Genomic DNA, 21,963 nt, shown 5'->3' on the forward strand with positions numbered 1-21,963 from the left:
GAGAGACAAAAACCGGGGGAAAAGAATTATAATAATAATGAGAAAAAATTACAAAGCAGAGCAAATTCTAAAATAAAGGCTGCAGACTGTCTGCCTAATAAAAATCGCACCCAGCAAAGGGCCCATATTGGATGGTATCACAGTTTTCCGAGGTGCTAATTTATTCTTGCGGGCTGGGGGGGAGCGGGAAGCATCACGTTGCCTGTGAGATGTGACGGCAGCGAGGTTTGCAGAATTCCTTTGTTGTGGGCAGAGAGGAGGGGACGCGGAGCCGGCCCCGTCACCGGGCTCCCGCCACAGCCGTGCAGCGCCGGGGGGGCCCTCGGCGGACACCCCCTCCCCATTGGGGTGGCGGGGGCATCGTGGTGCTGGGAGGGAGGTGGATGCTGCGGGGGGGGGGCTCCGGTGGGGTTGCGTGCAGGGGGGCGCAGGATCAGGCCCGCGCTGGGGGGGACATGCTGGGTGGGTGGGCTGCGTGTGCTCTGGGGGAGCAGAGTGACCTGTGGGGACAGCAGAGGTCACAGGGTCTGTGCCATGGCTGGGGGGCAGCTGGGGGCACCCCCAGGGTGGGGGTACCCCTGTCCAGGCTGCCTGGGTGGGTGGGCAGTGCCCCCCCTCCTCTCCCACTCATCCCAAGCCTGTGTCCCCCACATTGTCCCACATGTCCCCTCTGCTCCATGGGGCCCCTGGGGTGCGCAGCCGCACCTGTCCCAGCCCATGGCTTGGGGAAGTTGGGGTGACAGGAGACCCCAAAACTGGCCGGGTCATCCCGGCGCCCAATGACCTGGGAGGAATTAAGCTCCGTTTCAGCTGGAGCTAATCACCAGCCCCGGCTTTGCATATTCATGAGGCAGATGAATTATTCATGAGGTGACAGCTAGTGACAGATGTGACAATGTTCGCCTGGTTCGGGCGGGGGGTGCAGCTTTGCACTGGTGTTATTTTGAATTTCTCTCGTCTGCCGTTCCCCCGGCTGGGGCTGGGCTGTTTGGGGGGACGGGGACATGCACCTTGTCCCCAAGGGCATCCAGCCGCATGGCACCAGGGACATCCCTGTGCCCTGAGCCTGTAGCATCGCCCTGACTGCAGAGAGAGACCCCCCCCGTGAAATTCAGCCGCTCAAGCTCATGGCAGCGTGGTTGGTGATGGCTCCTCGTGCCACCCTCCTCGCCCTGCTGTCACCGCTGGGGACAGCATGGTGATGTCCTGATGTCCCTGGCTGAGCCCACAGCCCCCTTCCATGGGGACCCTGGCTGGATCCTGCTCCAGAGGGATGGGGCTGGTGCTGCTCCCCTCTTGGCACAGGGGCTGGTGGTGCTGGTGGGAGCCAGGATGTGGCTGGGGCTGGTCCTGGTGATGCCACGGGGTTGGGGACATGGCCGTGCCAGCTCCAGGCTGCCAGAGCTGGAGTGTGGGTCAGTGGATCACAAGGAGGTGGGAGGGACCCGGTCTCAATAATTAACAAGGTGCCCAGGCTGAGGAGACACTGCCTGGGCTTCACCAGCCCCATGGCGTGGGTGTTCTCACGCTGGGGACACCGCGTGTGGTGGCACCGGCGTGGATGGAGGCAGCTGTGCCGCTCGCCCTGACCTTGGCAGAAAGTTTTGCTGGCTCGGCGTGGGGCCAGGCTTGGTGACAGGGACAGCTGGGGAACAGCCAGGGGTCTGCTGACGGGCTGGGGGGACCTTCTTTGTCCCCATAGCAGGAGCTGCGGTGCCACTGGGGACACGGTCTCCACGTGCTTTGAGGTCTGGGCTGCCAGCTGGGTGTCCCCAAGGGAGCCGCAGGCTGGGCTGTGTGTCCTGTCCCCGGGGTGGGGGGAGCCCAGAGCCCCCCGCCCATGGTCCTGTGTCCCCAAGGAGCAGCGGGTGCTGCTGGTGGGTCCGGCCCTTCCCGCCGCGGCACCGTCCCTGCTGCGAAAGCAAAACCTGCAGAAATGCTGATGTCGGGGAAGGTGACAACCGCAGCGAGAGCCACACAGCCCTGCAGCCCCCAGCAACCTGGGTGCCACCAACCTGGGGTGTCCCGGGTGCGGCTGGGGACCACGGTCCCATCCATCTGCTCATCCATCTGTCCATCCATCCGTCCCGGTACGGCGAGCACCCGGTTTTGGGGTAGTTGATGCAAATCCAAAGAGCAACTTTTTCCATTTAACATTTAAATAAACCCCGGGCTGTTTACCCAGCAGCGCTGCCCGGCGTTTGCTCGCCGAGGACCCGTCTCCAGAACCGCGGCGCTGGGTAAACAGCCCAGAGCTCCCAGGAGAGTTTATTTATCCGCTGGCATGTTAACGCAGCTCGTCGGGGTTTCTCAGGTCCCTTCGGCTCCTGCTCCATCCCACCCACTGCGGCTCTGGGCCAGGACCCTCCAGTTTGGGTGTTTGTGGCTGGGAATGGGGCTGCCCTGCTGGGAGCTGGGGCCACGGGCCAGCGAGGAGGAGGATGGAGAAGGGGAAGGTCTCAGGGATGCTGTGGAAAAATGTCGGGGAGCAAGACCTGGTCGCTGTTGTCCCACGTGGGAAATTGTCTTGTTTGCTCTTTGATGGGCAAAGCTGCCTGGGAGCTGCAGGAGAGAGCGTTGAGGGATGAGAGAGAGAAAATGGGTGAAAAGACCAAAAAAAAAGGGACTATGCGTGATTTGAAGCTCTGGCGCGAGTATGAGTGCAGCCCAGGGTACCTTCCTTCCCCAGTGCTGGGTGTCTTGGACGTCACCCCCATCCCACACCCACCATCCCCAACCCACACCCCAGTGCTGATGGTTTGTGCTGGGAGAGCTCCCGACACCCTAGAAAATCACAATTAACACTTTGACGGGGAGGAGCTGGAGCCTCCCCAGCCCACCCATGCTGAGCCGTTTATTTTTTCCCCCCATAGTGGAAAAACAGGGAAAATTTGTGAGATTTCCTTCCTGGAGCATCTCAGAGTGGGGAAGAAGATGCTGTTGGGCTGTGGGTGCTGTGGGGCAGCCCTGGGGGTGCTCGGGGGTTGTTACTCTCCCCGGGGACATTTCTGGGTGAAGGTGCCATGAGCTGCTGCCCCATCCCCACTCCGCACCCCAGGAATTTCCCTCTGGAGCCGGGATCAGGTCATCTCCTCACCCTTTATCTGCAGGGGGTTGGAGGCGGAAAGCCCTGTGGAGCTGCTGTGGGAGGGAAGGGGCTGCAAATGCTTTCTTCTTTAGAAAAGAGAAGATAAAACCCAGTTTTGCACCCCCGAAAAGGCCCATTTCCAGCACTGAGCACGGGGAGTCTCCTTTTTTTCTCATCATTTTGCTGTTTCTTTCTATTTTCGTCCCATAAAAGCAGAAGGGACAGAATGAGAAATCAAGGGCTGGAAAATGGAGCATCAGGGATGCGGGAACCTGTGGGCTGAGCTGAAGCCTCAGCTATGGGCAGCTGGGACGGGGGTGCTGGTGTCCCCCCAGAATCTGGGTGCTCCCCAGCTCCCCGTCCTGGCCAGGGGACTCAATGGGTGTGGTGGGTGCCGGTGATGGGTGTGGTGGGTGCAGCAGGTGCTGGTGATGGGTGCGGTGGGTGTGGTGGGTGCTGGTGATGGGTGCTGGTGATGGGTGCGGTGGGTGCTGGTGATGGGTGCGGTGGGTGCTGGTTATGTGTGTGGTGGGTGTGGTGGGTGCTGGTGATGGGTGCGGTGGGAGCTGGTGATGGGTGCGGTGGGTGCTGGTTATGTGTGTGGTGGGTGTGGTGGGTGCTGGTGATGGGTGCGGTGGGTGCTGGTTATGTGTGTGGTGGGTGTGGTGGGTGCTGGTGATGGGTGCGGTGGGTGCTGGTTATGTGTGTGGTGGGTGTGGTGGGAGCTGGTGATGGGTGTGGTGGGAGCTGGTGATGGGTGCGGTGGGTGTGGTGGGTGCTGGTGATGGTTGCGCCTGTGCTGGACAGTTGGACAGTTGGACAATCTATCTGACCCTGAGCCCAGAGATCAGGGCAGTGGTGGAGTCACCATCCCTGGGTTGAACAGACAGGGAGATGAGGTTCTTAGGGCCATGGGTTAATGCCAGGGGTGGGTAATGGTTGGACTCTATGAGCTCAAGGGGCTTTTCCAACCAAAACAATTCTATGATTTAAAAACCCCTTATTGTGGCTGGTGGCAGGTGACACATTGGGATGTGCTGGGGGATCAGTGGCTCAATGGGTGGCACAGTGTCCTCCATCCCAACCCCACACTGAGGGTGACACCAAAGTCCCTCCAGGCTGGTGGCATTTTGGGGCTAATCCTGCTCTCCCCGTGGTGATTTATGGCCCGAGGGTGTCACCAGGAGTGGAAAGCAGCAGCGTCCCACCCCCCTGCTCCCATTGCAGGTCAAGCATGGTCCATGTGATGGGGGATGCCGGCTTCTGGCTCCTGCTCGGGCTCTCCCTCCTCCCCATCGCCGTCCTGGGTAAGTGCCGCCGGAGCTAATTAGTCCATAACAGTAAACAGCAGCAAATAATGAACTATATCAGCCATAATAAATAGTCAGGGTGAATAATAAGCAGCCGCCCCGCCCCCCCATCCCTCCCTGCCCTGGGCTGTGGGGGATTAGTGAGGGAGAAGCCCCCTGGGCAACCATGGACATCCCCCCCGTGCTGGGATCCCCGCTGACCATAAATCCTTAATCCCACTGGGTCCCCTCCCCACCGCAGAGCTGAGCCTCCCGGGGATTTGCCGTGTCCCTGAGCGGGAGAGCCCTTGTCCCCCCCATCCCTCAGGGTGGGGACATTGTGCTGTCCCACTGCACGGGGGGGTTTGCGTGTCCAAAGGGCTTGGGGTGCGATGCTGGGGGGAGATGGTGCCAGGCGGGGATTAGTGGCCATCCCCAGAGTTCCCGAGAGCTGGGGGATTTGCGGAGCTGGGGGGCTGGGACTGGATTAGTGTGGGAGGAGGAGGAGAAGGTCACAATTGCTGTCCCAGTGTGGGGCTGGATTTCCCACTGGTGTCACTGCTGTTGGGTGGGACTGAGGCGCTAGCTGAGGGTCCAGCTCTGCGGGTGGGGAGGGGGGTTCTGGTGTCCCCATGGGTGCAGAGCAGTGACTGCAGCCCAGTAGCATCCTGGGGGGGTCGGGGACTCCAGGGATTCAGCCCTGGAGGCGCAGATTTCACCAGTCAAGTCGCTCTCCAGCCACTGGCTGGGGAAGCTGCACATTGTCCTGCTTCATAGTCTTCCTTGGGGGGGCTCAGGGGTGCTCTGTCCAGAGCCCCCAAACCCCTGTGATGCCCCCAGCCATCCCGCCGCCCATCCCCGTGGTATCTGGGCGCCTCTCCCTGCAGGCTCCCAGGACGATGGGAAGGTGATCCACATCAACCGGGTGCAGCACCGCGCTGTGCGCGTGGGGCTGGGGGAGCCCGTGGCCCTCCCCTGCCTCTTCCTGCTCCAGCCCTCCGCCTCGCTGGGGCCCAACGAGCCCCCCGACCCTCCCCGCGTCAAATGGAGCAAAGTGCGCTCGGCCACCGGCCAGAGGGAGGACATCCCCATCCTGGTGGCCAAGGACAACGTGGTGAAGGTGGTGAAAGCCTATGAGGGGCGGGTGTTGCTGCCCGGTTACCCCCGCGACCGCGCCAATGCCACGCTGCTGCTGCGCAGCGCCCGTGCCAGCGACGGCGGGCTGTACCGCTGCGAGGTGGTGGCCGGCATCGACGACGAGCAGGACCTGCTGCCGCTGGAGGTGACGGGTGAGCCGGGCGGGGGGCAAGGCTAGGATTGCTGCGGGGGTGTCGCGGGTATGGCAGTGGAGTGCCCTTGGGGGTGTGCGCCTTGTCCATGCTGGGCGCCCTGTGCAAGGTGTGCACCCTATGCATCTTGTACAGCCTATACAAGCTGTGCACCCCATGCAACTTGTGCAGCCTGTGCAAGGTGTGCACCCCATGCACCTTGTGCAGCCTGTACAAGCCACGTGAGCTGCATACCCTGTGCTCCTTGTGCACCCCGTGCAAGCCATACACCCCGTGTACTTCATGCACTCTGTGCACCTTATACACTCCATGCACCCCACATATCTTGTGCACCCTATAGAAGCTGTGCACACAGTGTGAGCCATGCACCCCATGCGGGCTGCACACCCCACGCACTTCATGCGCCCCATGCAAGCCCTGCACCCCCTAGACCCCGTGCAAGCCCCGCACCTTCTTCAAGCTGTGCAGCCCCTGTGCCAGCCGTGCCATCTGCTGCCCTTCCAGGCGTTGTCTTCCACTACCGCCCGGCCGGCGAGCGCTACGCGCTGACCTTCCCCGCTGCCCGCCGCGCCTGCCTGGACAACTCTGCCGTCATCGCTTCACCCCAGCACCTCCAGGCCGCCTTCGAGGACGGCTACGACAACTGCGACGCTGGCTGGCTGGCCGACCAGAGCGTGCGGTGGGTGTGCGGCACGGGCTGCCGGCCGGGCACGGCTCAGCGCGGTGCTGAGAGCCCCCCGTGCCCCTCTCCGCAGGTACCCCATCACGCTCTCCCGGCCCGGCTGCTACGGAGACCGCAACAGCCTCCCCGGCGTCCGCAGCTATGGCCGAAGGGAGCCCGGGGAACAGTACGATGTTTACTGCTACGCCCGGGAGCTGCGAGGCAAGCGGTGCCGCGATGGCTGGGTGCGCGCCGGGCCGGGCGGGTGGGCGCAGGGGACATCGGTGGGCGCAGGGGACATCGCTCCAAGGAGGTGGCTGTGGTTGGGAGCGTGGGCAGCTCCACTCACACCAAAGAAGAGCTTGAGGTGCTGGAGCGAGTTGAGAGGAGGGAACGGAGCTGGCGAGGGGCTGGAGCACAAGGGTGATGGGAGCGGCTGAGGGATCTGGGGGTTCAGCTGGAGAACAGGAGCTGAGGGGAGACCTTCTGATCTCTGAACTGCCTGAAAGGAGCTTGGAGCCGGGGGGGTCGGGCTCTGCTCCCCAGGAACAAGCACCAGGACTGTCTCAGCTTCCCATCCCCAACGGGCTCTGCTGTCTTGCAGGGACGGTGTTCTATGCCGCGGTGCCGGGACGGTTCACCTGGCAGGGGGCCCGGCGGCACTGCCGGAGCCAGGGGGCTTCGTTAGCCACCACGGGGCAGCTCTACCTGGCGTGGCGCGATGGCCTGGACCAGTGTGACCCGGGCTGGCTGGCCGACGGCAGCGTCCGCTACCCCATCAGGCTCCCGCGCAGGAAATGTGGCGGTGAAGCCTCTGGTGTCAGGACCCTCTACCAGTTCCCCAACCGCACCGGTTTCCCCTCCGCCGCCTCCAAATTCGACGCCTACTGCTACAAAGGTAAGGGACCGGCTGTGGTGCCGGTGCCGTGTCCCACCCCAGATCCCCCACCAGCCCCTGGCCCTTCTTCCCTTGGGAATCGGTGGGCACGGCCAGGAAAATTGCTGCAGATGAATATTTAATTGGGGAATTAATGAGATAAATGAGGAGAGGGTGCGTTGGGAGGGGGCCGAGCTCCATGCATCACCCCGGCACCGTGCGAGCCTGGGGAATGTGGTGCTGGGTACTGAGCTCCAAGAGGAAATGTGGGTCCCTATTTGTGCCCCAAGTCCCTGTCCTGTCCCTTGGTCCCACGGCCGCCAGCACGGCTGATGCTCGTGGTGTCGCCGCAGCACACGTGGCCACAGGGCAGCGGGAGCCAGAGGAGCCGGTGCCACCCGCACCCGACCCGCTGGGCAGTGACAACGTGCTGGTGGAGCACGGCGAGGACCCAGGCGCGTCGGGGGACACCCAGCGGGACCGCTCCGGCCTCCTGCCGCAACCCGGGCGCCCGGGGCTGGGCGAGGATGAGGATGAGCAGCTGCGGCCGGCGAGCAGCAGCCCCACGGCACAGCGCGGTGACCTCCCTGGCACTGCGCCGGCGCGCGTGCCGGTGGGTGGCGGCACGTCCCTGTCCCTCCCCACGGGCTCCTCACCAGCGTGGCCCCGCGAGGATGAAGCTCTCAATGCGGTGGACCAGGTGCCACTGAGCTCCTGGCAGGATCCATCCAGTGCCAGCCCAGCACCAACGGGGCGAGAAGACCCCGAGGAGCCCCCGGCAGTGCCGCAATCCCAAAGCCCAGCCCAAGAGCGTGTCACCGCCTCAGCGGGGCTGGGGACAGTCCCTGGCATGGCAGCAGGGACCCCCAGCACCCCGTCAGCCAGCACCCGCACCCCGAGGCGCAGCAGCTATGCCGGGCTGAATGGACGCTACTTCCAGCTGCAGAAGCAGAGCTGGGACCCCGCGGTGACAGCTGGGGACCCCACGGTGGCAACTGGGGACCCCATGGTGATGACTGGGGACCCCATGGTGGCTGAGGACCCCACAGTGGCAGCTGTGGACCCCATGGTGACTGCGGACCCCACGGTGGCAGCTGGGGACCCCACAGTGATGACTGGGGACCCCATGGTGGCTGAGGACCCGCTGGGGACAGTCACCCAGGCCCCCGTCCTGGCGCTGGAGGTGACAGGGGCTGCAGCCAACGTGGTGGAGACATGGAGCATCCCCAGCACCGAGAGCCCCTGGCCGGGGGGAGCCCACCTGCCCTCCAATGCGGTGGAGGAGGAGATCGGCCTTGGTAAGTGATGCCCAAAAGTGGTTTGGGGGATTCTAGGGGGGGGTGAGGTGGCTTGGGGACCCCTTGACTGTGCCCTCTCTTGCAGAGCTGATGGCACCGGCCACTGCCCTGGTGTTGCCGTCACCACAGAAGGATTCACCGCGGTGGAGCCCCCGCACAGCCCCCCGCCATCCTGGGGGGCCCCCACAGACACCCCCTCTGCTGTCCCCATCCCCCCCTGCCCCCGCGGCTCTCGGCCACCGGGATGTCACCACAGCTGGGGCTCAGCCCCATGTCCCCAGCGCCCGCGGGGACTCCCCCCGGCCACCCACCGATGCCATTGAGGACTTCTCCGGGGACACCCCCTCCCAGGAGGATGGTGGCTCCGTCCCTGCACGGCCCCCCCTGCCCCCGGCCCCGCTGGTGGCTGAGGGCCCCATGATGTCCCTGCAGCCCCGCGGTGACGGTGGTGGCAGCAGCGGGGCCCCGGGCAATGGCTCATTGGAGAGGCAGAGGAAAGCGGTGACATTTTTCCACCCGCCTGTCACCTCCGTGGGGCTCCCCACCTCCCCCAGCCCCACGGGGGCAGCTGCTCCCCAGCCCCAGACGGGGCTGAACCCCACAGCCCCCCATGAGCCCAGCCGCGAGCAGCTGCCCGGGGACCGGGGTGCCAGGAGGGGCTCAGCCATGTCCCCCCCAGCACGAGATGTCCCCTCGCCTTCGCCTCCCCACACAGCTGGTGAGGTGCCCCCCCAGGCTGTCACCGAGCAGCCAGTGGAGATGCTGGAGCCGGTGGCTGAGGAGGGGTCCACAGGCTTCACTCCCGTGGCCCCCCAGCCCCCCAGCCACTCTACACCGGAGCTGGGGGGAGCAGAACATCTCCTGGCCCCCCCCAGCCCACCGCATGTCCCCAGCCATACACCCACAGCCCCCGGGGACGAGGATGATGGTGTGTCTGGGGAGATGAAGGCAGAAGAGCCCCCCACTCCCGCCAGCTCGGCCACCCGCAGCCCCTGGCTGTCACCCACTGCCCCCCACCCATGGGTGCTGGAGACCCCTGAGTCCCCGAGTGCGGGGCCACTCTTTGAGCCCTCTATGGTGGTGGAGCTGGGGGGGCCAGGGGGGTCCCCGCTGCTGGATGTGGACAGCGGGAGCGGCGAGGAGCTGCTGGCGTGGGGGGGCCCCAAGAACGGCAGCCGGCACGGTGAGCACGGTGCGGGGGGTCGGGGTGCTGGGGGCACCCAGAGCTGGTGGGTGCGGGGGGACAGGGTTATGGGGCAGCGGGGACACTGGGGACGGGGCTGGGGGGCTGGAGGACTTGGAGGTTGACCCCCCGAGGGGGTCCTGGCCAGGGGAAAAGGCCTCGCGGTTAACGTGCGGCAGCACCGGGCAGGGCCAGGCGCTGGGTCCCGGTGGGGATGGGGGTGGGTGTCCCCTGTGCTCCCCCAACCCCATCTCAGGGCTCCTGTGGCCCCCATAGACCCCGCCGACCCCTGCCAGACCAACCCGTGCCTGCACGGCGGGACCTCCCGTGCCAACGGCACCGTCTGCGGCTGCAGCTGCGTCCCGGGCTTCACCGGGGAGAACTGCGAGATCGGTGAGTGCCCGGAGCCCCCCCATGCTGGGACACCCCCCGTGCCAGGGCAGGATCGGGCCCTGAGCATCCCCACCCCTGGCACAGAGGGAATGGGGCTGTGGGTCTAAATCTTGCTCCATCCCCCCACCCTTGCTCACTGTGGAGGGGATGGTGGGCTGGGGGGTGGAGGTGGTGGCGGAGGGGTCCCCGCACCCCCGCAGCTCCCGGCGTGTCCCCCGCAGACATCGACGACTGTCTGTCCAGCCCCTGCCAGAACGGCGGCACCTGCATCGACGAGGTCAACGCCTTCGTGTGCCTCTGCCTGCCCAGCTACGGCGGCAGCCGCTGCGAGAAAGGTGGGGAACACAGACCCCGATGTCCCCCCGTCCGCGGCTGAGACCCCCGTGGGGACACCGCCCAGCTGCTGTCCCTTTGGGGACAACCTGGGGAGGGGACACAGGAGCCGCGGGCGCTGGGGACCCCTCAGCGTCCCCACATCCCCGCAGACACCGAGGGCTGCGACCACAACTGGCACAAGTTCCAAGGTCACTGTTACCGCTACTTTGCCCGCCGGCGCTCCTGGGAGGACGCGGAGCGGGATTGCCGGCGCCGCGCCGGCCACCTCACCAGCATCCACTCGCCGGAGGAGCACGGCTTCATCAACGGTGCGGCCGCGACTCCCCGTCCCCCCGGCTCCCCAAGCATCAGCACCCTTGGGTGCTCCTCGCCTTCGCCGTGCGAGCCGTGGGTGCTTCTCTCCATAGGTTTTGGGCATGAAAACACCTGGATTGGGCTCAATGACCGGATCGTGGAGCAGGATTTCCAGTGGACCGACAACACTGGCTTGGTGAGAGCCTTGGGGGTACAGTGGGCTCGGGGTGTGGGGGGGGCGCACAGGGGGTCTCACCCCGTCATGTCCCACCAGCAATACGAGAACTGGCGGGAGAACCAGCCCGACAACTTCTTTGCGGGCGGCGAGGACTGTGTGGTGCTGGTGTCCCACGAGATCGGCAAGTGGAACGACGTGCCCTGCAACTACAACCTGCCCTACATCTGCAAGAAGGGCACAGGTACCACCTGCCCCCACGTCCCCATCCCGCAGCCCCCGCGACCCCCATCCTGCATCCCCCAGCATCCCCATCCCACAGCTCCCCGTGTCCCCATCCCCATCCCTCATCCTCAGGCGCCTCCTCATCCTCAGAACCCTCTCCCAGCCCCTCATCCCGCAAATCTCCACCAGTTGCCCTTAATCTCCATTTCTCCCTTTTTGTTTTCCTCCCACAATCAATTCTTCCCTCTCCACTTTAATTTGTTTAATTTGCCACCATTAAAACTATTAAGTTCTCATTCCTTATCTTGAAAGTTAGATTAACCTCCAGCTGCTCGTTGCGCGCAGCCCTCACCCGCCTCCTGCATCTTAACGATGCGCTCGCCCCGATAAGGCCATTAATTAACGAAGTAAATCCTGGGGAACACCTCACCGCTGGAGGAGCCCCTTGTCAAGTCAACCGCCACCGCTCTGCTGGCATTGGCAGGGTGTCCCCGTGCCCTTGTCCCCTCTCAGTGCCTGGCGGGGGGTGACAGGGGTTTGTCCCCCTCCCCAGTGCTGTGCGGGCCCCCCCCGGAGGTGACAAACGCTTTCGTGGTGGGGAAGAAGAAGGAGAAGTACAGCATCCACTCCAGCGTGCGCTACCAGTGCCACGAGGGCTTCACCCAGCGCCACATCCCCACCATCAAGTGCCACGTCACCGGCAAGTGGGACCGGCCCAAAATCCTCTGCACAAAACGTTAGTGGGAACGGGGGTTATTGTGGGAAGCGGGGGGGTCAAGGCTTCGTCTAAGGGGCCACAGTCGCTGACCCCGCTCTGGGTGCCCTCCCTTGCCCCCCCGTTAGCCAGGCGGTCGCACCGAGCGCGGCGTCACCATCGCCACCGTCACAGCCACCCCCACGGTCACCACCACCACCACAAACCCCGCAAGGAGCGGCGAAAACACCGCCCGCACCTGCGCCTGCACGGCATGGACGAGGGCCACTACTTCTAGAGCCGGGGGACGAGGAAGCACAAGGGTCCCCGACGGGATGCGGTGACATTTCCCACCCCTTTCCCACCCACCCACCCTTCTCTTTTATAACCCCCCTTTGGCTTTCGCCCCGTAGGGAATAGGATCCGGCGGGGGCGGCTGCGTGTGCGTCCCCAGCCCTCCCCGCATGCCCCACGCTCAGCCCCCCTGCCCTGGGGCCGAGCCCCCCAACCCCACACAGGGACCCCCCATCCCTGCGCGAGGGCTGTTCCTGGGCTGGGCTCTGGCCCCCTCCCCAAATTTGGGGGTGAATCTGCCAGCCCCCCTCATCTCCCACCTCGGCCGGCGTGTCTCGTTGGCTCGGGGTGCCTCTGGTTTTTTAGCAGCCTCCTCCATCCCCCTGCCCCAGTGTCCTTGCAGTCGGCACAGGGATCCTGCCCGGCGTGGGGGGGGACGATGCCACTGGGGCCGATGTCCCCCCTTGCCGCCCGGTTTTGGGTTGGTTTATTTCTTCCCCCTTCCCGTTCATTGTTGGGTCCCCGTCGGAGTTGGCGTGTGTGTGTGTGTGTGCGTACGGCGCTTTCTGATCTCTGCTGTTTGCGACGTGACCGCCGTGTCCCGACCCCCTCCCTGTCCCCCCCCTCCCTGTGCCATTTCTGACTCTGCCTTTCTGTACTGCTGGACATTTTAATAAATTTTTTTAACAGTTGAGCAGCCCCGACCCTGCGCTTTCCTGGGGACAGGGGACACGGGGAGCCTGGGGACCCCTGTGCTTTCCTGGGGACAGGGGACACGGGGAGCCTGGGGACCCCTGTGCTTGGGGGACACGGTGAGCCTGGGGACCCCTGTGCTTGGGGGACACGGGGAGCCTGGGGAGGGTCCCTTGGCTGGGGACCACTGTTCATCAGCCTGTGACAGCCACCGCCTGGGGCTCTGCTGGCAACCGTGGTCCCCACAGCCACCCCCCAAGTGCTGTCACATCCCAGCAGCTGGTTATTATCATCAGTAAAGGTGACGGATGGACTGTGCTCAGCTGCACCGGGCACGGAGGAAGCCCTGACCCCCCTTTGGAGTGGGGAACGCTGGGGTCCCCAACCGTGTCCTGCTGTCCCCGTGGTGGTTCGCGGTTACTGCCAGCACCGAGGTGGTTCTGCTGATGCTGCAGCCCTGGATCTGGTCCCGATAACCCCGCAGGGATGCTGGTGGATGCTGCAGCTGGGATGCTCCAAACGTGCCCAGCTCCAGGCACAGGGACCCCAGGGCTTGGAATGGGGGGGCACAGAAGAGCTGCAGGGGGGCAGCACACGGTGCAGGGCAGCCCGGGGTCCCCTTGCACCCAAAATGCCCCTCGAGGGTGGCACCAGTGAAGGAGACACGAGAGCCCGGCTCAGCTCTCAAAAAGCAGCCGAAGCTTTTATTTCATCTACGTCCAGCGAGCGCCAGGGCTGCACGAAGCCTCGAGCCGAGGGGGGAGCGCAGGGGACGGTGCCCCCCCAGCACCTCCCTGCTCCCAGCACCGGCTGCTTCTGCACCAAGCCAAGCGCCGAGGAGCTGCCGCAGCCCCGGGATCGCGGCAAGAGGCCACCCGGTTCACCCGGCAGCAAATGGGTACATGCGGGTGCTGGAGGAGCTGCGGGTGCCCCCCTGGCTGCCCATGTTGCACAAAGCCAAGCCTGATGCCCCCAGTCCTTGCCCAGCACCAAGGTGGGGTTTTGGGGACAAGGAGGGAGCCCATGGCAGGTCCCATGATGCCGGTTGCTTGTGGCATCTCCCGGGGGGGTTCAGTGCTGCGTGTGGCCCCAGGGACGGCGCGGAGCTGGGGACCCCGGGCAGGAGGGTGAGGACACAGGGGGCTCAAGCCAGCTTTGCTCTGGGGGGGCTGTTAGCACATGCAATATGCTGGTTGATAAGCGATAACAGCAACAAGCTGGGGAGCCAGCCCTGGACCCGGGCGCGGGCCCCCAGCCGGGCTACTGAGGTCCTTCCCTTCCCGCTGCCTCAGTTTCCCCAAGCGGCACCGGGCTCTGCCCGCAGCTGCCGGCGTGGGCACCTCTCCCAGTCCAACGCAGGGGCTGCCCGCAGCTCCCCACGCTGCCGCATCCCCAAAGGCAGCGACACTGGGGAACCCCACACCTAAAGCGGGAATCCCCAGCCAAATCTGGGGGCGCTCCCAGCGTGGAGGGAGCCTCACACCCGATTGGCGTTCCCCCCACCCAGCGCCTTCTCCGGAGTAGCCTCACCGGCTTTTTTAAAGCAATAAACCCCAAAAAGCTTATACTTCTTGTCGGGGAAGCCCAGGTTGCGCACGCCGGGCTCGCGGCCCCCGCAGCGGGCGCGGGGGTTGACGATGGGGTAGCGGATGCTGCCGTCCTCCAGCCAGCCGGCCTCGCAGCGGTCCAGCAGCTGGATCTTCCAGGCGGCGTAGAGCTGCCCCACCTTGGCCACGGCCGCCCCGTTGTTCTTGCAGGCCTGCACCGCCTCGGCGTAGCTCAGCTTGCGGTACGTCTTCAAGAAGTAGACTTTGCCTTGGGGGGCACAAAGCGAGGGTGATTGGAGAGCCGGGTGCAGCATCCTGGACCCCCTGTAGCATCCTGCATCCCGCATGGCACCGGTACCCGGCGGGTGGGATGGGGCAGAGATGGGGCTGAGCAGTGCAAACCCCACATATCTCCCCACCTTTACGTTTTTTGGGAGGTGCTGGAGGACACAACTGGGTGGGCTCTGAGGAGCCACCGCAGTGGCGCAGGCAGATTTATGGGGGCTGCACGGTGGTGATGGCTCCTCGTGGTGATTATACCCGCTATTTATCCTGCCTGCCACCATTAAATAAACATCGGCAGAGCCCCCCCGCGCCGCCCTGCCAGCCGGGAGGAATTTACAGAGCCCGGGAGCCCTCCCTGGCTCCCATCTGTCTTGTGTGGCCCCGGCCTCATCCATCACCTGGGCCCTTCGCTGCTGCAATTACCTCCTGCCCAAACCGGGTAAAACCGGGTCATGGGGCCAGATCCTGGTCCCCAGCACCAAATCCCCTCTTGATGTGTCCAGGGAAGGCACAAGAAACCACATCCTGCCCTTCCCAGACCACTGTTGGAAACCCCCCCACACCCCGCCCAGCCAAAACGGGGAGCTGCGTGCTCCGTGCCTCAGTTTCCCCCAAACCGTTACCGTTGAGGTTGGAGGTGAAGCAGAAGGCGTCGTAGTGCTCGCTCTCCTTGTGCCGGTAGCCGTAGTTGCGGACGCCCACCGGGGTGTCCTTGCGGCCGCACTCCTCGCGCGGGCGGGAGATGGGGTACTGCACCGAGCCGTCCTGCAGCCAGCCCGCGTTGCACCAGTCCATCCCCTCCAGCCAGGCCTGGTGCAGCTGGTCGTGCGAGGCCAGGATGCCGTCCTGCTCCAGGCACGCCTGCTGCGCCTCGTGGAAGTTCAGCGTGTAGCGACCCAGGCGGGGGTGGTAGGGGAAGATCACGCCTGGGAGGGGATGGAGAGGAAGGTTGGGGTGTGCGAAGGGGTCTCCCCCACCTTATTTTGCAGCTGCACCCAACAGATGTTGTGGGTGCATAGGGGAATGGGGGCAGCTGCAGAGCACAGTGGGGATGAGCCGCTGGCAGCTCAGCTCCAGGAGTTTGGGTGCTCCAGGCTTTGCTCAGGAATCTCAAAGTCCCCCCACCCTGTGGCTGTGGGGACCCCCGTGGTACCCCCAGGCTCCAGGAGCTGCTGCTCTGGGCCGTGGGGACATCAGTGGTGCCCACGTGGGGCTCTCAGTGAGCACCGGTGTTGCCAGAGCGATCCTGTCCCAGTGCTGCTGTGCCCCCTGAACCCCCCAAAAAAGGGTTTCCCCCTTTTCCCCCTTTCCCAGCATGGCCAGCCGCAGCAGCCCGGCCCGGCGGGTTTGGAGCTGCGTGTGGCACCAGCACCGCTGCCGCGTCCCGGTCCCCCTGGTGGTTTACGAGGCCGTCCTGCTATCTATCTCCAGCGTTTATTAGCTGCCAGCCCGTAAACCTGGAGCAACAATAAAAGCCAATAACAGCGGCAATAAACCACGGCACACGCCAGGAAAAACAACTGGCCGTAAAAATGGGACCGAGCCCAGCTCAGGGACGTGGCACCGGGAACCGCGTCCTGGCCGTCCCACGTGGGACACGGGGACACCCAGGGTTGTTCCCTGTCCCCATCCTTCTGCATCACTACCTTCGAGGTCCAGCTTGACCATGCCGGTGTCATCCTCCAGCTCGTTGGTGACCTCGCACTCGTAGCGGCCGTAGTCTTGCAGGGTGACGTTGCGGATGATGAGCGAGGCGTCGCCGACGCCGTCCTCCTGCAGCGCCGTGCGGCCGCGGTAGCTGCCGAACGCCCGCCGCGCCTTCCCCAGCGCCACGAACACGTCCACGAAGGCCATCGGCTCCGTCACCTTGGTCCACTTGAGGCGGATCTCAGCCGGGTCGTGGGCGGACACATCATAGTGGTAGCGGCAGGGCAGGATGATGGTGCCGCCGCGGTGCGTCACCACCTTCCCCGGGGCCGTTTGCACCACCACGGCCCCGCTGTCACCCTCTGCAAGGGACATGAAGCTCACGGGGGTCCCTGTCCTCTGCCTCCAGCCCAGGCAGAGCTGGCACGTGGGCAGGACACGCAGCAGGGACAAGGCGGGCTGGGGAGATGACTTTTGGGAGGAATTTCCTTCTTGTGGGGCTTTGCAAACCCCCAGGAGGGTTGGGCAGCTCCTTGCCGGGACAGGGGGGACACAATGGATACCCCAAAGACACTAACCATGCATTAGTGGATATTAAAGCCAACAGCCCAATGGCTGTGGGACATCCCGACCCAGGGATCCAGCTCAGCCCCCCATCACGGACCCCCGTCCCCACTCACCCATGACATGCACCACTTTCTTGTGTCCCCGGGAGCTGAGCAGCGCGTCAGCGGCGAGGACAGCGAGGAGCAGCAGAGCTGCCGAGCCGGCGGCCCAGGGGCCTTGGGGACGCATCTGAGGGGACAGCACAGACACTCATTGTCTCCCCACACTGAGCAGCCCCCGCCCGCTGGGACCCCCGGCCAGCGCTGAACTCGGCTTCACCCGCTCGGTTACAGCCGGGATGAATATTTCATGGCAGCCGCGCAGGATCTCGTGAGTTATTTATGGCAACGCTGGCACATCTGGAAACTGAACTGATGGCGCGGGAGGGGGCTGTGCCGGCTGGAGCCCCCTGGAGCCCCCCGGTCTTGTTCCCCCTTCCTGGGGACATCCAAGAGGAACGTGTCCCAGAGCCCCCCAGCTCCCTGGGGAGCTGTGATCCCCCCCACCGCGGGCTGGGGCTGAGCCCCGTGTTCTCGGGGATGCCCCGGAGCCCAGGCCGGGCAGACCGGGTGTGTGTGCCCCCCGCAGTGGGAATGAACCCCCCGTGGGGCTGGGGAAGGGGAGCCGGGGCTCAGCTGTGGGGCAGGGGGAGCGGAGCAGCCCCCGCGGGGATCCCAGTGCCCGGTTGGAGGGCGGGAAGCCCCCCCGGGGGTCCCGGTGCCCGGTTCGGGGGGAGGAGAGTAGGGCAGCCCCCCTGGGTGTCCCGGTAACCGGTGCTGGGAAAGAGAAGGGGGCAGCATCCCCGGGGGTCCCGATGCCCGGTCGGAGGACGGGAAGCCCCCCCTAGGGTCCCGGTTGCCGGTGGTGGGGCAGGGGGAGCAGAGCAGCCCCCCCGGGTGTCCCGGTGCCGGGTCGGAGGGCGGGAAGCCCCCCCAGGAGTCCCGGTACCCGCTCGGGGCAGGGGGAGCGGGGCCGGTGCGGTGTTGCAGTGCGGGACACTGCGGCGGCAGCCCCGGGGCTGCGGGACTCCGGTGCCCGGGAACGGGCGGCGCAGCGCGGGGAGGGGGGAACCGGCCCGGCCACCACCGTCCCCCTCCCGCCCCACCGGGAGCAGCCCCCGCCCGGGCTGCCAGTACCGGGGGTCCCGTCCGGGCTCCCCTTGGCCGCACCGCAGCGAGCGGAGCCGCCGCCGCATCGCTCCGCACTCACCGTGTCTCCGCGGGCGCCGGTACCTGCCGGCGGGTGGGGGTCCGGCCGCAGGAGCGCTCCCGGTGCCGCCGGTGCTGCCGGTGCGGCTCCGCGCAGGGGGCGGCACCGGGAGCTCGGCCCGGCCCTGCCCCGGCTCCCGGCGCTGCGCAGGGCCGCCGGTTTGCCAAGGTCACCGGCCCGCCCGGTACCGGCCCCCGGTACCCACGGTACCCTGCCCGGGCTGTGGGCGGGGAACCCGCGGCGTAAAAGGAGTTTTATCCGGTAAACCCCCCTGCCAGCCCCGAACCTCCACCAGCACCCCCACACCCATGTGCATCCCCACCCGTGTGCACCCCAATCTGTGGGCACCCCAGCCCACGCAGGGTCACCCCCGCCCGGGCCCCCTCCTCCCTGCCCGTCCCAGGCAGCAGGCGCCCCCGCATCCCCCACACCCCGGTGGGTGATGATGATGGGGCCGGCGTGGGGCTCCATCTCCTGGCATGGGGTGACATCCCCGGCCAGAGCGTGGACACGGGTTCAGAAGCCGTAACCTCTGTCCTTTATTTTGTAAACACTATTTCCCCGGCGCGGTCCCCGCTCCTGCTCCTTCCGGCGTGAGAGGGAGCACTGGGGTGGGACAGGTTCCCCACAGCCCCCAGGGACCAGCCGGGAGGGGGATCTGGGTTCCCACAGCCCCTGCCAGTGAGACCCCCCGAGCGTGGGCTGCGGCGATGCCCCCACAGAGCACCCCGTGGTCCCCCTAGTGCACCCCGTGGTGGGGACCAGAGCATCCCTGGGGACATCTCCAGGTCCCTCCTCCGGCTGTTGCTGCAGAGGGGGACAGGCAGCAGCCCCCGGGGACGGGCGGGACACGTCACTGGCGTTTCTTGCGCAGGCTGGCAGGAGTGGCGGGCAGGAAGAACGCCGGGCAGCGCAGGCAGCGCAGGGCCAGCAGCTGGGGACCCAGCGCGTAGAGGACGTTGGTGAGGAGGAAGCTCCACCAGACATCTTCAGGGGTCTGGTAGGGGAAGGGCGTGCGGGAATGCAGCGAGGAGCCCAGGTGGGAGAACTGCGCCTGGGGGGACACAGGGCAGGGGGTGACATGGTGGGATCGGGTGGTGATGGGCTGGCCCAATGCAGCCCACCCGGCACCAAAGGGTGTTTGGCAGGAGCACACCCGGCGCATCCATCCTATCTATAGACCTCGCTCCAGCCTATTTCTGTCAAATTCATCCCCGGCTCCATTAAGATCCACTGAGGCCAAAGTAATTATCGGGCAGCAGCGGTGGGAACTGCTCCACATGCAGCTGCGGGCGCGGATCCGTTCTCCCAGCCCTGGTCCCCCGCTTGGGACAGAAACCCAGCACCGGGGTCCCAGCGTGTCCCCCGCAGCCAGGGCAGGACGGTGGGGCAGCTCTCACCTGCGCCACGGCACCGGCAAACACCAGGCTCCAGTCGGGCAGCCAGGAGCAGCCGGGCAGCACCAGCCCGTAGATGCAGAAGAAGAAGAAGGGGAGGACGTAGAACATGTAGATCAGCATCTGTGGGGGACACGGAGAGGGTCACCCTCTCCCCAGCAGCACAGGGGGCATCAGCCCCCCTCGACCCCACTCACCTGCACTTTGGGGTAGGCGACAGGGTCACGCAGGTACGGCTCGTGCTGGTAGATGTAATTGAAGCAGGAATCGGCAGGACAGTCCAAAACCACCTGGGGATGCAGAGAGCGGAGGGGAGGGGGGCACGGGGCAGATGCACCCTCCCCAGGACCCCCGCAGCCCCTCTGGGACCATCCTGTGGGGACCCAGCACTCACCATCCCCCTGAAGAAGGTGAAGGCGGCGGTGAGGAGCAGGACCAGGACCAGCCCCACGTCCTGGGGCCGCTGGTACAGGCGCTTGCGTTGCTCCTCTGCAACCTGGGAGAGAGAAAACACCACCTTTTCGTCTCCGCACCATCTGGTCCAGCCCGGGGATGGAGATCAGAGCCCCTGGCCCAGCTCACCTTGTCGGGGCTGAGGCTCGGCAGGACCCGGGGCTGCTGGAACAGCCGCAGCCCAGCCCAGCCGGGGATGAGGATGTAGGGCAGGTTGAGCAGGAGGGACGGGCTGAGCTCGGAGCTGTATTTCCCTGGGGAAGGAGAAGATGGGGTTGGCACAGAGCAAACCCACCGGAGGGATCAGGATGTGCAGCCCTCCTCGGCACCCCCGTACCGATCAGGTTCCCAAGCAGGAAGACAACGATGCTCATCATCAGCGAGCCCAGCCAGAAGAGACCCAGGTTCCTGTAGCTCTTTCTGCAGAGACATCGGGATCAGACACTTCCGCCAGGCTCCGAGCTCCCCTCCACACAAAATTCGGGACCATTACACCCCCACAAAACCCTCTGAGCAGTCCCCACCGCCATCCCCACTCACCTCTGCCCGATGGCTGCGATCATGGCGAGGTAGAGCCCGTAGTGGACGATGCCGTCCCAGTAACAGATCATGATGCCGTGAGCCGTGCGCAGGTAGGGCTCGCCCTGCCCGCCCAGAGGACGGAGGATCATTTGGGGTGGGGGCAATTGCTTTCCCACACCCCCTCCCCAGAGGATGCCCCGGGAGCTGGGGCTGCCCCGTGCACGGTCCCTCTGCAGCAGGAGCAGCTTTGGTGCTTGACCCCGGTGTGCGGTGCTGCCGGTTGCATGGCCGGGGTGTGCGGGAGCCCGGGGGGGTGAGATGGTACCTCTCGGACGTAGATCTCCATGAAGCCAGAAATGAAGCCATCCTCCTCCAGCGAGATGATCAAGTCGGCGATGGAGGTGAAGGAGAACACCACGAACACTGCGGCAGAGCGAGCCGGCTCGGACAGGGTCCCATGGCTCCCCCCCAAATCCCAGCTCTCCACTCCCTGCCCCAGCCCGGGATCAATCCCACACCTCGGGGGGGACTCACCACAGAAAAGGGGGTCCTGGAAGTGGTTCCCTCCACTTAAGAAGATGATGATGGAGCAGAGACCGATGAGCAGCAGCACCCCTGTCAGCATCAGCGCCAGCGGGCTGCTGTGGGACAGCAGGACAGGCTCAAACACCCCAGGTACAGCTGGAGGGTGAACCCCCATTTCCCCTGATCCAGGTAAAACAGCCTTTGCCCCCAATGACTTTGACAGGTCTCCACCAAAGGAAAGGGAATGGCCAAGAGCTGTGGCCCAGAGTTACATCCCAACCCCAGAGCCGTGTCCCAATGTCAGAGCCGTGTCCCAGCCCCATGTTCCAACCTCAGAGCTGTGTCCCAGAGCCGTGTCCCAAACCAAGCCCCATGTCCCAACCCAAGCCCCATGTCCCAACGTCAGAGCCGTGTCCCAGCCCCATGTCCCAACCCCAGAGCTGTGTCCCAGAGCCATGTCCCAACCCAAGCCCCATGTCCCAACCCCAGAGCTGTGTCCCAGAGCCGTGTCCCAACACCAGAGCCGTGTTCCAACCCCAGAGCCGTGTCCCAGCCCCAGATCCCGTCCCCAAACTCACTCTGCCAGGGCGGTCGCACCATTGATGCCGAAGGCCACAGGGATGGCGAGGAGGGAAGGGGCGAGGGCGCCCGGCACGGCCGGGAGCTGCATCCCCGGCCCCGCACCGGAGCCCGTGGACTTTGGCCCCACTGCCGGTGAACGGGCAGCGCCCTTAAAGCGCCAGAACCGCCCAGCAGGGAGCTGGGGGGTCCAGGGAGCAGCCGAACATTGTCTGCATACAAGGGGCTGCGCTGGTCTCTGCACTCAAGGGCTGCGATGAGCAACAGCACTAAGAGCCACAGGGAAGGATAAAACCACTCCAGAAGAGGTTTGGAAAGCTCAGGGACTGGGTTATTTTTATATTTTCTCTTTAAATTCGTTCTGGAAACCTTAAGTAGTTAGAAGAGCCGAGAGGATACACCTC

The 21,963-nt window shown here is 65.2% G+C and overlaps 3 protein-coding genes across 3 annotated transcripts; 1 reads left to right on the forward strand and 2 right to left on the reverse strand.

The window, feature by feature from the left end:
* Positions 1 to 4,322: 4,322 nt before the first annotated feature.
* NCAN (neurocan) lies at positions 4,323 to 12,146 on the forward strand (the record flags this gene model as incomplete). Its single annotated transcript, XM_082072025.1, has 15 exons — positions 4,323 to 4,395; positions 5,265 to 5,666; positions 6,171 to 6,345; positions 6,422 to 6,549; positions 6,932 to 7,225; positions 7,558 to 8,201; positions 8,343 to 8,502; positions 8,588 to 9,685; positions 9,962 to 10,078; positions 10,300 to 10,413; positions 10,564 to 10,722; positions 10,822 to 10,904; positions 10,983 to 11,127; positions 11,662 to 11,844; positions 11,956 to 12,146. The coding sequence occupies 15 exons, from the start codon at positions 4,323 to 4,325 to the stop codon at positions 12,144 to 12,146; spliced, it is 3,966 nt and encodes a 1,321-aa protein (XP_081928151.1).
* Positions 12,147 to 14,266: 2,120 nt separating this feature from the next.
* On the reverse strand, positions 14,267 to 17,063 carry HAPLN4 (hyaluronan and proteoglycan link protein 4; the record flags this gene model as incomplete). The annotated part of the gene is made up of 4 exons (XM_082072038.1): positions 14,267 to 14,604; positions 15,245 to 15,547; positions 16,268 to 16,630; positions 16,949 to 17,063. The coding sequence occupies 4 exons, from the start codon at positions 17,061 to 17,063 to the stop codon at positions 14,267 to 14,269; spliced, it is 1,119 nt and encodes a 372-aa protein (XP_081928164.1).
* A 1,873-nt stretch (positions 17,064 to 18,936) lies between these two features.
* Positions 18,937 to 21,650, reverse strand: TM6SF2 (transmembrane 6 superfamily member 2; the record flags this gene model as incomplete). The annotated part of the gene is made up of 10 exons (XM_082071883.1): positions 18,937 to 19,137; positions 19,484 to 19,603; positions 19,678 to 19,770; positions 19,875 to 19,976; positions 20,063 to 20,187; positions 20,271 to 20,353; positions 20,474 to 20,577; positions 20,781 to 20,878; positions 20,990 to 21,096; positions 21,559 to 21,650. The coding sequence occupies 10 exons, from the start codon at positions 21,648 to 21,650 to the stop codon at positions 18,937 to 18,939; spliced, it is 1,125 nt and encodes a 374-aa protein (XP_081928009.1).
* Between the last annotated feature and the right edge of the window lie 313 nt (positions 21,651 to 21,963).

This window comes from Streptopelia decaocto, assembly GCF_964273445.1.
Source record: "Streptopelia decaocto genome assembly, chromosome: 24".
Lineage (NCBI taxonomy): Eukaryota > Metazoa > Chordata > Aves > Columbiformes > Columbidae > Streptopelia > Streptopelia decaocto.